At 38.7% G+C, this 16,033-nt stretch overlaps 1 protein-coding gene across 1 annotated transcript in view; it reads right to left on the minus strand.

Moving 5' to 3' along the window:
• LOC146002232 (fibrinogen C domain-containing protein 1-A-like) overlaps window positions 1-16,033 on the minus strand; it is a 258,177-nt gene that overhangs the window by 34,264 nt on the left and 207,880 nt on the right. The window contains exons 6-8 of the mRNA XM_083139951.1: window positions 13,617-13,629; window positions 12,027-12,259; window positions 118-193 (exon numbers count right to left, since the gene is read on the minus strand). Coding sequence (XP_082996077.1) covers window positions 118-193; window positions 12,027-12,259; window positions 13,617-13,629 — 322 coding nt within the window. The remainder of the gene's footprint in view (window positions 1-117; window positions 194-12,026; window positions 12,260-13,616; window positions 13,630-16,033) is intronic.

The following is a 16,033-nucleotide window of genomic DNA, read 5'->3' on the forward strand; positions in this document are numbered from 1 at the left end:
GTTGTAATTCGGCCAATAATTTCTGAAACTAAAGGGATTACATTTTACTTTTCTTATTTGGTTTAAAGAATTCTTTTTCAATTTAGTAATAATTACTGTCTGCTATTTCAGACTTACCTAGTTTACTCAAACTTGCTTCAGTTTGGTCGGTTTTAACATCCAGTCTTACTGCATTTTGTTGTAACCCGTCAACCTAGAAAGTAAGAGCATTCCATATTTTATCTGAGAAAATGCATTCACCAAAAGTTAGCAGAACAATTTCACACTTGCATGTTTGTTCATTAAGTACTCCAACTACAGTGTGAAATACATATCTGTTCAATAATAGTTGAATGCAAGCACGTGACCAAAGCATCCGGCTACTGATTGGGCCGAAGGGTATACCCACGTGTTCCAATGATCTCTCGCTTCTCTAACCCTATAGCGCTACAGCCCAATATTGGGCTCTGGCTTACATACCGACTGCTGGCCTCTCCCACCAGTGGCGCGTGGTGATCTGCAGCCAGACTAGGGGGACGGGTCGTCAGCCTGACCAACCCCCAGCCGTTGTAGCAATCGGAGCTCCCCAATTTCCTCACGATGGTTGCCACCGGCCCTATACACAGGCCGAAAATTCCCGGAGACTGAACCATGCCGTCCCGCAGCCGCCATCCAAAGCATGGTGCTTTAGACCACACGGCCCCGGAGGAGGACGATCTCTCGCTTCTCTTCAGGTAAATTTCCACTATGAGGTAATTTGTAAAATGGCCAATAAAGGAACAAAATTAATGAAATATCCGTGGAACCTAAGACCTCTCTGCTGAAGTTAGTTATATCCAACAGCTGTTCATATTAGTAGTCACTTAATATGGAACATGACAACAGAGAATTATCATTCGTACTATTTTAGCTAATAAATGAATACGTACATATAGTGCGCGAATTAACGGGCGGTGGGATGCCGGGAATTTTCCCTACACCAAAATTTTTATCCCCGGTAGAATATTTTTTCTTTAATCCCTGCCAAGGATATTTTTATTTCCCCCCCCCCCCCCTCAATGAAAATGTAATGAAGGCATAAAATTGGTGCAAATAGAAGGTTGTTTGAACTCTCGTCCAATCACATCCATGTCAAGTGACCCCAATGACCTGACAGCACTTACGCCAGGGCATTTCCTGATGGGCAACATCCTACTAAACATCCCAGAAGAGAACATCCTTCACCAAGAGCAAGATTAACCGATTATCGCGTTGGCAAAGGTGTCAACAAATCGTGCAGAATTTTTGGAGAAGATTGCATTTGGAGTACATACCTCGACTTCAAAGTAGACCGAAGTGGAGGGAGAGATTGCATTCGGGAAATCAAATATATTTAACCTTTAAAACAATTACATCCCACTCCGCGTCAGAAGTTTTACAAAAAGCTTCCACATTAGCGCCCTTGCTCTGTCTATTGTTAAATAAACTACAAAAACCTGTCCCCATGGCAACAAGAACTGATTTCGTCACCTTCATTCGTTGGAGGTACATCACAATTCTCACTGCACGCCGTCATTGAGTTTTGAGTTAAACGGGCAATATGCATTTTGTCAAGTTTCGCAGTGGTACTAGTTCAATATCCCTCTTTGTGTATAGTGTGTAAATTAAGTTTGAATACGTTATCAGGCAGCTACGAATTGATACCAGAGGCACTCTACAATACAAATCTACACAAAAAATTGTATATGCAGATGGTATTAACATCATGGATAGATTGATTTGTTGTTTTTAAGTCCACTTTATGCACAGAAAGGCTAATCGGGACTGGACCTACAGTTTAAAGTGGGATCCGAAACAATATGTGCCTCCACCGGGTATCGAACCCGGGACCCCTTGATTACAAGGCGACGACGCTACCACTGCGCCATCGAGGAGGCCAACCAACATCATGGATAGATCACTAAGAAGAGTGGTGGAAGTCTTTAAGGACCTGAATGAGGAAGGCAAGAAATTTGGACTAAAAATAAACTAGAATAAAACAAAGATATTAATCCAGTCAAGGAAAAGAAGAAACTGGGAACAGAACATGGTAATAGAAAACTTTAACATCGAAATGACCAACAACTTCTCATATCTAGGTACAAACCCGAATGAAAAAAATGAAGAAATAGTAGAAGCACAAGCACGTATGCAAACAGCAAATAAGGGCTACTTCTAGATATTACCTTTAATTAGATGCAGAGATGTCAATTGAAGAGCTCGACTGATGCTATACAAAACACTCATTGGTAGTATTGTAGTATATGGATGTGAAGCACGGAACAAGCCGCTAACAAACTCGACTCATTTGAGCGTAAAATCCTCCGAAGGATCTTTGGCCCTATTCAGTCACAAGGAGTGTGGAGAATTAAATATAATGACGAAATTTACAAACTTTATAAGGAAGTACCTCTCTCCACATACATAAGAATAAAAAGATTAAACTGAGCTAGCCATGTAGTTTGAATGGATGAGCACCGGATCCCGAAGAAGATGCTAGGAGGAAACATGGGATGAAGAAGACCTGCAGGAAGACCAAGTATTAGATGGGAGGATGGTATCCATAAGGTCGCAGACTCTATCCTTCACATATTAGAAACTGGAGAAGAGCAGCCCAAGACAGGACGTTCTGGAGGAAGAACGTTGAGGAGGCCATGGCCCGAAAACGAGCCGAAGTACCATAGGTAACAGATGTGTAACTTAAGTGCATATGCTATCAGAAGATTTAATGTCCTACGTTAGAACCACTTCCTAATGCACTTGGAACTGCAAGGCAATAGTTTGGTTTACTAACTGCTAACATATACATATTTACATACTCAAAAAAGCTACCCCGAAAATGAAATCAGAAATTAACTTACGCCACTGAGTGAGCATCCCTCCTCCCCAGAGCAAAAAGCTTAATTCCCACACTCTTACATACTCACAAGTGTTTGAAACATGTAAGCTTCAGCATATACATCTTTCAAGTCTCTTGTTATTTGTTGGCATTTTCATAAAAACAAATTACTCTAATTCATCACAATTAATCAAACAACAACGAAGAATTGGTTATGTGAATATAATTATCTTTCATGAACGTAGGCCTACAATTGAGGAACTCAGTCTAAAAGAGGCCCATGTCCCAAAACATATATTACCAAAAAAAAAAAAAAGCATTTTTAAAACACTGTGTTTCCTGTGAAAGACACAAGCTTGGAAGTTAGAGAAATGGACGATAGATGGCCTAGGTTGTTGACTATGAGCAAATCCAGTAAGTCCGCTGGTGACTGGTATGGACCCCTTGTCCACTAAGCTCCTTAATTATATGTATATAATTACAAAAATATGATCATCAAAAATAATTTCATGACTGGTTCCATGAGGATGGATTGACACATGATTCTAAAATTCAACGCTTATTTTACTAACCATATCGTACAAGAATATTGTGTGAATGATAGAAAAACACCTATCTTATGTTAAGATACGCTCGTATGCTTGTATTTCTTAGGTAATTCTCGAATTGTTAATGATGATTAGGCCTCGGATTTTACGTTTTTAACCTATTTTTTTCCTTTACAGGTATGCAAGAAATAATAAGTTATGTCAACGTTTGATTAACAAACGCAACAACTGATGAAGTTTTATAGCGCCTAAAAACACCTATTTTGCTTCTTAGAACCGCCTAAACGAAGCCCTTTTTTAGGTTTTTATATATTTTTAAAGGTTTTACAGGATTTTTATGTCACACAAAGGCATTTGTTTTGTTTGGTCACGAAAAAATTCAATGACGAACCTGTTTGAAACGTACTCTCTGTCGGTTTCCCTTCCTCCAAGTCTATGTTGATTTTTCAAAGCTCTGAACAAACAAAATGTCTGGTGCCACTGTTACCTGTACAATTCAAAGTGGTCTGATCCGTGTGGCCTTGCTCACATTCGCGTCACTTCGGTTTTTTGTGGCAAACTAACATTTCAGCATTGAAGTTTGCACCACTGACTATGTTTTTGTTGAAAGATTACTTTCAGCATATAAGATGATCTTCAGAGACAAAATTGCGGAGTTTGACTAAATATCATGAAAAAAGATTGTTGCCTAACTATATGGTAAAGCGTTGATTTTAATATCAAATTTCCAATGGTAAGTTCTGCCATTGCCGTAGGGTTAGGCAATACACATAGCGTTATGCAAGATAGTGGGTATTTCAGGATATAGGTGACTATACCTAATCAGCATTTGTCAGGAATTTTGAACTATTTTAATTTTTTTTTAACCTACTTCAGGAGTTTTCGGGCCTAGCTTAATATTTTTCGGACCTATTTTAGTATTTTTAGAACCTATTTTAAGTTTTTCGAACCTATTTTAGGATTTCTAGAGCCTAATTTAGGAACCTAAAAGCACACGTTTTAGAACGTAAAAGTCATAGGTCTAGTGATGATGGTTCTTTGTTAGAATCCAATGCTAAGTGAACATTCTCCATTGCTTAGCGCTGATAACCGATTTTAACAGGAGAGAGTACCTCTTAGGTAGTCTTATGTGAACAGTTTAACTTTGCCGATGATGGGAATTGAACCTAGGACGCATCTGGGATTTTGTTAATACAACGAATCTGCTACGCTAACCAACTAGCTACTCCACGACGACCATCGGAATGTTATACTACTCTTTCCTTCAAAATACAAACAGTAATTTAAATGAATAAAATAGAAACAGTAACTTAAATGAACTGGCCGAGAAGACCTACAACGGCTGGGGGTTCGACGGGCTGACCACCCGTCACCCCAATACTGGTCTAAGATCTCCACGCTGCAACAGGTGACGGAGGAACAGTGTGGGAGGGAGACCAGCAGTCGGTAGGTAAGCCAAGGCCCTCACGGGCTGTAGAGCTGCGGGTTATTATTAACTTAAATGAAGCATTCATATACCGTGCATCCAATTCTTTGCGAGTCCGACAGATCGGGGGAAGTATGGCGGGCGGCGCTAGCGGAGACGCCGACATTTTAGACTAGTAACGTCCCGCTTATTTTTATGGACATATCATTACCATGCAGATATATATATTAATATTGCAAAACTAGCACTAATCTGTGTTATGAGAGTTGTTAAAAGTGGAGTGAACCTACATTCAAACATTCCTGGCATAGTTTGATGAAATTTTGATTCACACGCAAAAGTTCTTCTTCCGTGGCTGTGGCCGAATCTTGTTGAAAATGCCCATATTGTCTTTCATTATATGATAACAATTGAAAAAACGGAGCGGGTATTTTTGTGTGGTACCACTTTGATTTTATTGTGTATTCAAAAAATATAAATCCTATTATTCTTTTTGCAGTTACACGCCAATTTTTGCTTAGGGGTTTTAAAATTTAAAGATCCAATTTCTCGTAATGTAAGGGCAAGACGTCTAACCATCTCTCTACCTGGAGGTAAAACGTCAGGGAATTTCTGTGAAAATTACCTACACACGTCTGAACACGAGTCTGTTTTCACGTAGGTAAGTGTCATACATACCAATTCTTTGTTCTAACGTGAACTTTGCGGCTGGCATTTCAATCGCCTTACTTAACACACAACACACACACACACTGCAATTACACAAAGAGGTAGCACGGCAAGTAACCAAAAACCACACTCTTTCACACAGTACGAAATTGCCATGCTCTTGGTTGAAGGTCTGTTCCTCACTCCATTCGCAGCTCTGTCCAGAGCCCCTGTAGTCTCGATGGAAAGAACAACTCAAGCTCGGGGCTTTCAGATTGCAAACAATGCTCCCGAAAACTATTGACTTCTAACGATTTAGTCTGCAACGTAATCTTGATACAGTGTTGCACATTCGAAACCTCCAAACGATTCCGAGCGAAGCAAAACGCTTTTGAGGGTAAACTTAAGCGGGACGTTACCGGTTGAAAATGTCGGCATCTCCGCTGGCGCCGCCCGGCACAATACACCCGATCTCTCGGCCTCGCACGGAATTGGAGGCACTGTATATACAGGGTTATTAAAAAAGAAAGAGCAGATATCAAATGTTTAAAATGTTTATTTCTCACGAACAATAAAATATAGAAACACGTGCCATACATAAATGGATAGAGAAAGGTTCAAAGTTTTATAATACTCCATATTAGTTTCATACAATACCTCCAAAGGCGTTTTTTTACAGGTAAAATGGCGACGTCACAGTTGAAGTCATTTTGTGTGCTACAGTTTGCGAAGAGTGAAGCCATTGTGAAAGTGCAAAGTGCATTCCGCAGTCAATTCAACAAAGCTCCGCCTCGTCATAAATATATTTACGAGTGACATAAAAAAAATTGTAGAAAATGGTTGCATATGCAAACGGAAAAGCACAGGTCGTCCTCGCAAGTCAGAGGAACATGTTCAGCGTATCCGTGCTGCGTTCGAACGAAGCCCTAGGAAATCCACAACACGGGCAAGCAATGAACTAAGAATTCCACAAGAATTCCACGGCATCGTGTTCTTAAAACCGTATGCACATGAAGCCGTATAAGTTGCAGTTACTTCAAGCACTGCATCCTGACGATCAAAATAGATGATTCGAATTTTTGCACTGCAATTCTGCAGAATCTTGAAGAACACATTTTTTCCGAACGACTAATTTTTTCGGATGAAGCAAAGTTTCATCTCTCTGGTAAAGTTAATAGCCACAATACCAGAATTTGGGGGAGTGAAAATCCTTCCGTAGTCGTCGAACATGAAAGAGACTAGCCGAAGCTGAATGTGTTTTGCGCCATTTCTGTAAGTAAAGTTTATGGGCCTTTTTGTTTGCCGAGAAAACTGTGACTGGAATTGAGTATCTAGACATGTTACAAAACTGGATGTTTCCTCAACTTCAAGAAGATCGGAATGACTTCATTTTCATGCAAGATGGTGCCCCACTTTACTTCCACAGAGAAGTCCGGCATTATCTGAACAACACCATTCCAGGACGATGGATTGGAAGAGGTGGCCAAGATGGTATTTTTCATTGTCTGTGGCCTCCCAGGTCACCAGGTCTTATCCCCTGCGATTTTTATCTGTGGATCCCCACATTAAAGACAAAGTATACGTACCACCTCTGCCTGCTACTCTTCACGATCTGACACATCGAATTGTTGTAACTAACAATCCAATCACTATGGACCAGTTAATTCGTGTGTGGCAAGAAATAGAGTACCATTTTCATGTTTGTCTGGCAACACATGGTGCTCATGTTGAGTGCATTCATTAAAACTTTCGACAATAAAACTTTGAACCCTCCTCTATCCATTGATGCATGGCACGTGTCTCTATCTTTTGTAGTTCCTGAGAAATAAATTTTAAATCTGCTCTTTTTTTTTAATAACCCTGTAATTCCGGAGGACGCAGTTGAGTAGACGTGATTTCGAGTTTCTCTTTAAATCAACTTTATGCACGTAAAGGTTAATCTGAACTGGGCGTACAGTTAAAAGTGGGAACAGAACCACTATGTGCCTCCACCTGTCACTACTACGCCATCAATTGAATGACTGATTGATTGATTGATTTGCTTTATTTTATTTCCCTTTTTCTGCCACTTTTGGCTAATTTGCGAAGATGGGGATGAATGATGAAATTTATGAATGGACACTCACAAACATCCATTCTCAGGACAGGATTCGAACCCGGGACCCCTGGCGCCGTAGCGCGATGGGATACTACGCCATCGAGAACCACAACGTGGAGTAGTTGGTTAGCACAAGGAAGATTATTCCAGAATACACATCTATTATAAAATTTTAGGAGCAGAAGTGCTACACAATGGATAATAATCAGTTATTGCATGTTTATATATATATATATATATATATATATATATATATATATATATATATATATATATATATATATATACAGTGCTCGAAAATTTTTTTTCAAAGCTAGGCGCCAACTCTGAAAATCAGGCGTAAGGAAAGCACCTACTAGCAATTGTGCATACTACTGTGTGTTTAAAAAATCGCGCAACTCAAACTTTGAAAATGTATATCATGAAAACTGGTTTTCTGCACTAAACTGATCATGTAGGTTATCACTGGGATAATAAATTTATTTTAGCATTTATCCAACTAATAGCATTTACATTATTTGAAAAAGAAATTGTTCATTTGCTGAGAACATCTGAGAATTGATTTTCAACAATAAATACCATCTCTTAACAATTTGTGGGATCATTTGTTGGTGTTTGACTTGTCGTAACACAGTTACTTTGTGAGCTACAGCGGAAGCAGGGGATTTTTCTTTGAAAACTTCTGGCACATGACTGTAAGAATTAGTAGTATAATACTCTTCAGAAAAGCACACGCGATGCTCCAATGTTTACGCCATGCTGAATCAATAAAAAAACAGGCACAGTAGCGGCGAAGTGAGCGAAGAGAATTCAATGTAACCAGGGACAGCCTAGGATTCTCTCAAGAGTTCAATTTCGGCACAAAATCTTGATTTCTGATTTTGCATGTAAATCTATGGCCAATACTTAGGCACACGTTGCATGCGACTGTTGGCAATATTTCGACCTCCTAGTGTTGCCATCTACAGAGATATGTCCCAAAAATGTCACTTTTTCACTCAAACCATAAAATCGTCAGTCAAAAATCCATCAAATTTGCACATAACCAATATTGGTCGTAAATGACAGACTGACATGGCATCAGTCATCAGACATCTAATTATGACCCTTCGATAATTTCTTAGATATTGTTTCTCACTCAAAAGTGCATTTCTGGAAAAAAAAATTAACGCTGCCTTGCGCCAGTTATTAATTTATCTAATTTTTTGTATGGCGTAAACTGATAATTTTATGCAGTGAAAAATATTTCAATGGATGAAGCTTTATAATGCAGAAAACACGATGTTAATATGTCTTACGGTTTTCATGATATACATTTTCAAAGTTTGGGTTGGGCGACTTTTGAAACATTCTGTATAAGAAGCTGAGCATCACGGTATTCAAAACATCGCTAAATCGTTTGAGAAAGCAGGAAATGGGGGACAAAGAGTAACACATAGTTACTGATTCTGTGGAATGTTCACAACGTTGATAAAAAAAAAATAATTTGATAACTTACGCTGCACTGCAATCTGAACTTAGAATCATCAAAATTTCGTACATACGCGTATTACAGCAAAATATCACAGTCGCCAGGCTGAAATTTTTAGTCGCCATGGCGACCTGTCGACCTGAATTTTTCGAGCCCTGTATATATGCAAAGTAAAAGTTAACGTTCTGTTTTTGATCTCTGCTATTTTGATATTTTAAAAATTTGCCTTTTCAATAAAGACCGGTACTTTATATTATACAGGGTATAATTTTAATGGCGCTCACGGACCGCAGGTTCGTATAGAGGACATCAAAACAAACAAACTCAGAAACATTTTTCTCGTTGGTGCGTCGTTCAAAAAAGACCGTTTTGTCGCATGGATGCTGGCAACCCATCACAACTTTGATCGTATCTGTGACGTCCTTTCCTGCCGCGAAACAGCACACGGCAAGGTGGCAAGTAAGACGCAAATTTTGTGAAAAATGACAAACTACCAACCACATTATTAGCAGTAAAACGAAGCGAGAAACGCGTCCAGAAGACCGAACATCATAGCCTACCAGCCAGAAGATCAGCAGTCATGTCTGGGGAAGGGGGAAGTGAACAAATGGTATGAGAATTGTAAAAGAGCGTATTGAAAATGAACTGTCAAGGTCGGATTTTGTTTCAGCCTACATGTCAAATATCAACAACAATAAATTTTATGGGACTTACAGCTTATATGTGGTTGTTTACGATCAGCTACATGTCAAATATTTGCAAATCTCGTTGCAAGGTTGATATCTACAGGTTTGGGTGCAGATGCCATGTGGTACTTTTTTGCTGATAAGGGAAGTATTCGAGGTTCACGTTGTTACATTACGGCTAAAACCAGTGATGTGCGTCTACGCGTAAACAACGATAGTCTACATTCTACACGTAGACTTTTTTATACACGTAGATTAGGTAATCTATGTAAACAACATGGCGAATGGTGATAACTTAACAAAGGGCGCCGTGGAATTAAAATAAAATTATACTGCGTATCAGTTGCTGATGTGTGAAGATAAATTTTCATACTCTTTCTTCCAAATTTGATCAATTTCTCACCTAGGAAGAAACCTAATATAGGAAATATTCTAGTGTTTTATGGGGAAAAGACCACTCTTGCCTCACGACTGCCATCTGTTGTTGTTTCTTGCATACTATTTATCTTCTTCCATAGTTGATGATAGAAGAGAAGAGAAATTTTGTTGTAAATAGGATTCTTCTCATTTCGTTAGAAACCAATATAGTTGAAAATGTCACTTTCCTTTCATGAAAGCCATGAAAATTATTTTTAATGCACTTTAGATTGTCTACGTAGTCTATGTAAACTACAACCCAATGTCATCTACGCGTAGATTACGTGTAGACAACGCATGTAGACGTAAACTTATAGTCTACGGCACATCACTGGCTAAAACACGTACAACCAGAGTATCAAACTAATGATGAATCAGTAGCGAATATACTGTCATGTTCACAGTTGCAAACTATTACATGTGTATCCGGTGCATAGATGAAAACAGTCGTTGGGGAGCTTGTATTACTACTACTTATATCCCTGTTTTTTCAACCATTTTTGCCACTTGCCTCATAATGCCCTGAATATACATTATATTAACCTATGTGTTGCTTACCTTTGGAATTTTGAGTTCTTTCATTTCTATTTAGTCATCTGTTCAGTGTGTCACAGACAACTAGTATCAGAAAGACGAAGTGGATAAGACTAAATTGTAGATGCCAACTTGGTAACTACATTTGCAAATATTTGAAATGTAAGCTAAGACAAAATTCGATATGACCACTTTTACTTGAATTGGATTTTCTTTCTACCATTTTTCGTATCGTTTGTTCAATTCCTGTTAGGTTACAGAACGTGTTTTCTCATTTTGTTTTAAGGTACGTGTATATAATGTGGCTGATTGTGCCTATGTCATTTTTCACAGAATATGTGTGTTCCTGGCAACCCTGGAACGCATTGCTTCACGACGGGATATAACGTCACAAGTGCAATCAAATGTTGTGTGTGGGTGCCAGCATTCAGGAGTCAAAACGAGCACTTTTTTGTAACGACTGTGGCGCCGAAACGATGCACCAACGAGAAAAATGTGACTGAGAAAAGTTGTTTGTTTTGATGCCCTCTACACGTTTCCGTGTTCCATGGACGTCATTAAAATTACACCCTGTATATTTTTAATATATATTCTAATTATGTCAATATGTTCTTTTTTAATGTTTTTAGCGTATATAAAAATGTGTTACAACTAGAAAATTGCTACAGTGCGTACATAGCACTCGTAAAAATTGTATTTTCACAAAAACCGTAAAAGCTGTTATAATGCACTTTCTTTATGAAATATAGTTCGAGGATAATGGTTTCAATTACATTTGGTATGAAAAGGTTCAAAATTGAAATTGTGAACAATATCAGAAACAAACACCCCTCCCCTTCCTCCTGTATGCATTCTCTACATTTCCTAAAACTAGATTTCACATAAACATATACTCGTATTAAGAGTATTTGAAAATAAAATCCATCTTCAAATATTTGAACCTAAATGGATGAGGAAACAGGTGTGTAGAGAAGGTTACATAATTTAGAACTGCATAATTTGGTATTCATGTCCAGAATTAAATCAAGAAGACTTAGGTGGGCACGGATGGGAGAGGAAAGAAGAGTTTACAGGATTATTGCTGGGGAACCTGATGGTAAGAGACGTGTAGGAAGGCCAAGACGAAGATGGAGGGATAACGTTTAGATGGACATATAGGAAATCGCTAAGGATGGAAAAGATTGAATTTTAATTGCCAAGGATAGGAACAGATGGAAAGACTGTGTTGCTGCAGCAATAAACCTCCGGGTTTAAGAAGGCTAGAGAGGTAGTTAGTTATATTTCACTTAAAAATCTACCGAATCTACCGATCCACACACGCAAACTAGAACATGCAAGTTTATATTTTATTTTGCAACTCACGTGCTTGTCAAGTTGCTCCAGCAGAACTTCAACTTTGATAAAAGGACAAAACTCTTGCTTCAGAACGTTCACCACAGCATCACTATCTGTGTTCTGTCTGTTTTGGGTTATCTCCGGCTCTATTTCATCTTGGCCCATGGAACGTTCAACCATAAAGAACAACAAACAGAACTGAATCAGCGTCCCTATGCTCACAATGCTGACTGAAGCATACGTCTTCATTTCGAATGCTGCTGCAATTTAAAGTACAGTAAGATTATTCATTTCGAATGCAGCTAGAACTAAATATGCATGAAGATTTTTCATTTCGAATGCAGCTAGAACTAAACATAAATCAAGATTATTCATTTCGAATGCACCTAGAACTAAATATGCATGAAGATTACTCATTTCGAATGCAGCTACAACTAAATATACACCAGTATTATTTATTTCGAATGCAGCTACAACGAAATAATCATCAAGATTATTCATTTTGAACTCAAAACTAAATAAACTATACATCAATATTTTGAATGCATCTAGAACTAAACATCAAGATTATGCAATTAGAATGCAGCTTGTTACGTTCCCCGGTTTATTCTCAATTATTCTACTTACTTTTATTTCTCAACGGCGAGCCTGAGACTTATCAGCCTACGTTGAAGCCCTCAGGTAGTGGGAAATCAAATAAGGATATGTTAACGTAAACCTTGCTAACTCTCGCACATCAAAAATATATTTAGATGTCAGTTAATGTTAATATATTGCACTTGCACCCGCAATTAAACTCCTTATTACAAACAAAATTGTATTAAGATCATAATAGTTCTTGGCTACACAAATTAACACATTCACATTTCCAAAATCACTTCCATTATCCAGCAACATTCACAATATCTCTCTCCTAACAACCCCACAATCAGATGTTTTAAGGTTAGTTCATAACCACAACAGACTACCCAATTGACCAAAACAAATTACGTCATCATAGACAATTAACATATTAAACACTTAAAATGATACAATAAGTGGGTGTGTACCAAGCTACAACTAAATATGCATAAAGATTATTTATTTCGAAGACAGCTAGAACTAAATAAACTATACATCAAGATTTTGAATGCAGCTAGAACTAAACATCAAGATTATTCAATTAGAATGCAGCTACAACTAAATATACATCAAAATTATTTATTTCGAATATAACTAGAGCGGAAGTAAAATTATTCAATTAATATACAGTTATCTGATTAATATTATGTGTCTAGACAAAACTAAGGACTTCGAAGCTTCATTAACAGCGCCCAATCGGCATACCTCAAATCGTTTAGTTAACCATGGTTCTTTAATAACTAATCGCATTGTGTACAGATTCACATCTGCTGACAGATATCCAAGGCAAAGATTGAAAATAGAGTGTGTTTAAATATTACACATGTATACAGCATACATTATATTTTTAGCTAGGCTACAGTCTCGACAATGTACTATTTGAAGGGCTCTGGTGTAAAACATGGTAAGTGACATTTTGGTCATTTCTGAGCGTATTAAGAAAAAAATATTACTAGAAGCTATACTGTAGATAAATTGTTTTCATGTTGTGTTTACCAATTTCAGAAGCCTACAGATAGTCCAATGCAAATTGTATGACATGGCAATTTCACTTGAAAATTGAAGGATGACACATTTTACTTTGTAACTCAAAAATGATGAAAATCTCACTTACCATGTTTTACACCCAACCCCTTCATTTAGTAAATATATCACTTGTAGGTTACTATTCCAGAAATTATTTATGTGTTACTTTACATAGTCCACAGTTATTGTTGACTCATGAGATCTTACACATGTTGATGAGATACAATTAATGCTCAATATAACGTACGTATATGGTGTCACTGTTAAGCCTTGCTTCCATGTTAACATAAACATGGATGGAAACGGTACCTTATTTAGTGTATATATTTTTTATACAATAAATTCTGCCTTAGTCAGTATTTTAATGTTTTAGTATATGGTATGTGTGAATGGATGATATTCTACTTGACTTCATCAGGCAGTTTACTTGGACTTTGGGAAGAAACAGCATGAAATCGGGCAAACAGATTCGCACATGTTAAAGAAAGCGTATGAGAAGCTTTTTTACGACAATATACGAGGGTGGTTCAATAATTATTGTCCCTGACATATAAGCAGTATTATTTTTCCACAAAGTCCCCCTTTACAGTAATGCACTTCTTCCACCTATGCTGTAAAGCCACTATGCCAGTTTCAAAGAATGTCTGTGGCTGAGCCGTGAGCCATTCTTCCGCAGCGTCCATAACAGCAGCATTTGAGGGAAAATGCGTCCCCTTGAGGTGCTCCTTCAACTTCGGGAACAAATGAAAGTCACTAGGGGCGAGGTCGGGTGAGTAGGGAGGGTGTTCCAACACATGGAAACCAGCAGCATGGATTGCGGCACCAGTAACATGGCTTCTGTGTGCTAGAGCATTATCGTGGTGAAACAGCACTTTTCGCCGCAACATCCCACGCCGTTTCTCCTTGATTGCTTCGCGTAACTTAGGGATTAGGGCTGCATAATAGTCCCCAGTAACAGTGTGTCTCACCAGGTAGTCAATAAGGAGCACACCCTTCGCATCCCAAAAAATTCTGGCCATAATCTTGCGTGCTGATGCTTGCACCCTGAATTTGCGGGGGGGAGGTGAATTGCTGTGCCGCCACTCCATACTCTGTCGTTTGGACTCGGGATCATAGTGGTGGAGCCATGTCTCATCCACTGTCACAAATCTATCACAGAACTGCTTCAGGTCTGCCCCCATCAGCTCCAAACCAGCCCTTGAACATTGAACTCTGTCTTTCTGTTGTTCACGGGATAACATTTTGGGGACCCATCGCGCTGACACCTTTCTGAATCCCAAGTGTTCATACACAATGGTTTCCACTGAGCCTACAGAGATGTGCATGATGTCTGCTAACTGTTGCACCGTGATTCTTCTGTCAGCCATAATCATGTCATGCACAGCATCAATGTTTCCTGGGGTGGATGCTGTTGTTGGAGGACCAGCACCAGGGTCCTGTTGACAGCTTTCCCTGCCGCAACGGAAATCGCGGCACCAGTTTTTTACCACCTGGTAGGTAGGAGCCCCATCACCCAACACACTGACCATGTCCTCATGAATCTTCTTTGGGCTTAGCCCCTTTTTCTGGAGGTACTTGATGACAGCTCGTTGTTCGGTTTTCTCCATTTTTCAAACTAAGTGCCACCTCTCACACCTAAAACGAGAAAAACAAATTTACTATAGCACCTACGGTTCTGAAATTTTGCATATAGGCATCTAAGACAGTAGGCTACAATATCCCCATCATTCATTGCAATTCATATACTTTAAGTATGCCGGGGACAATAATTATTGAATCGCCTATGTATTTGCGATCTTTTATATGTACACATTCCTTATCTGATCATGATAAGGTTTACTTTGGCAAAGACCATTCGCACAATGCTTACTCAGCATGTTTTCTTTTCAGGACCTGATCAGTTTGTCCAAAATGTGCCAGCAAACGGGCATTTCGGGCATTCAATTGTGGGATGGTGGAATAACCGCGAAAGGGATTAAAAGCGAAACGTACTAATCGCGAGAGGGCACAACCGCGAAACATAACAAGGTATAAACGCGATAGGAACAAGCGCGATCGGAATAAGCGCGAGAGATTTAAGTGCGAAGTGGAATAAGCGCTAAACTAATTACAGCGAAACGGATTAATTCCGAAACCACAATTAAACCCAGAAATAAGTTCGAAAGGAACATCCGCGAAACGGATTAACAGCAAAAATTTCACTTTGGCGCTTAATCCCTTTCGCGGTTGTTCTGGCGACCCGTGGGGGAAGTTGCTGGCTGAATATCATCCACTAAAATTTCTTCTTCGCCTGGGGAGGAGGAGACCGTCCATAGCTAGATTCAGGTGTAAACAAAAAATAAGTATGTTTACAAGGAAAAGCACTTTCTATTTGAAGGTAGATAAAT

Source organism: Lepisma saccharinum, chromosome 18 (assembly GCF_977018435.1).
Source record: "Lepisma saccharinum chromosome 18, izLepSacc3.1, whole genome shotgun sequence".
NCBI classification, from domain to species: Eukaryota; Metazoa; Arthropoda; class Insecta; order Zygentoma; family Lepismatidae; genus Lepisma; species Lepisma saccharinum.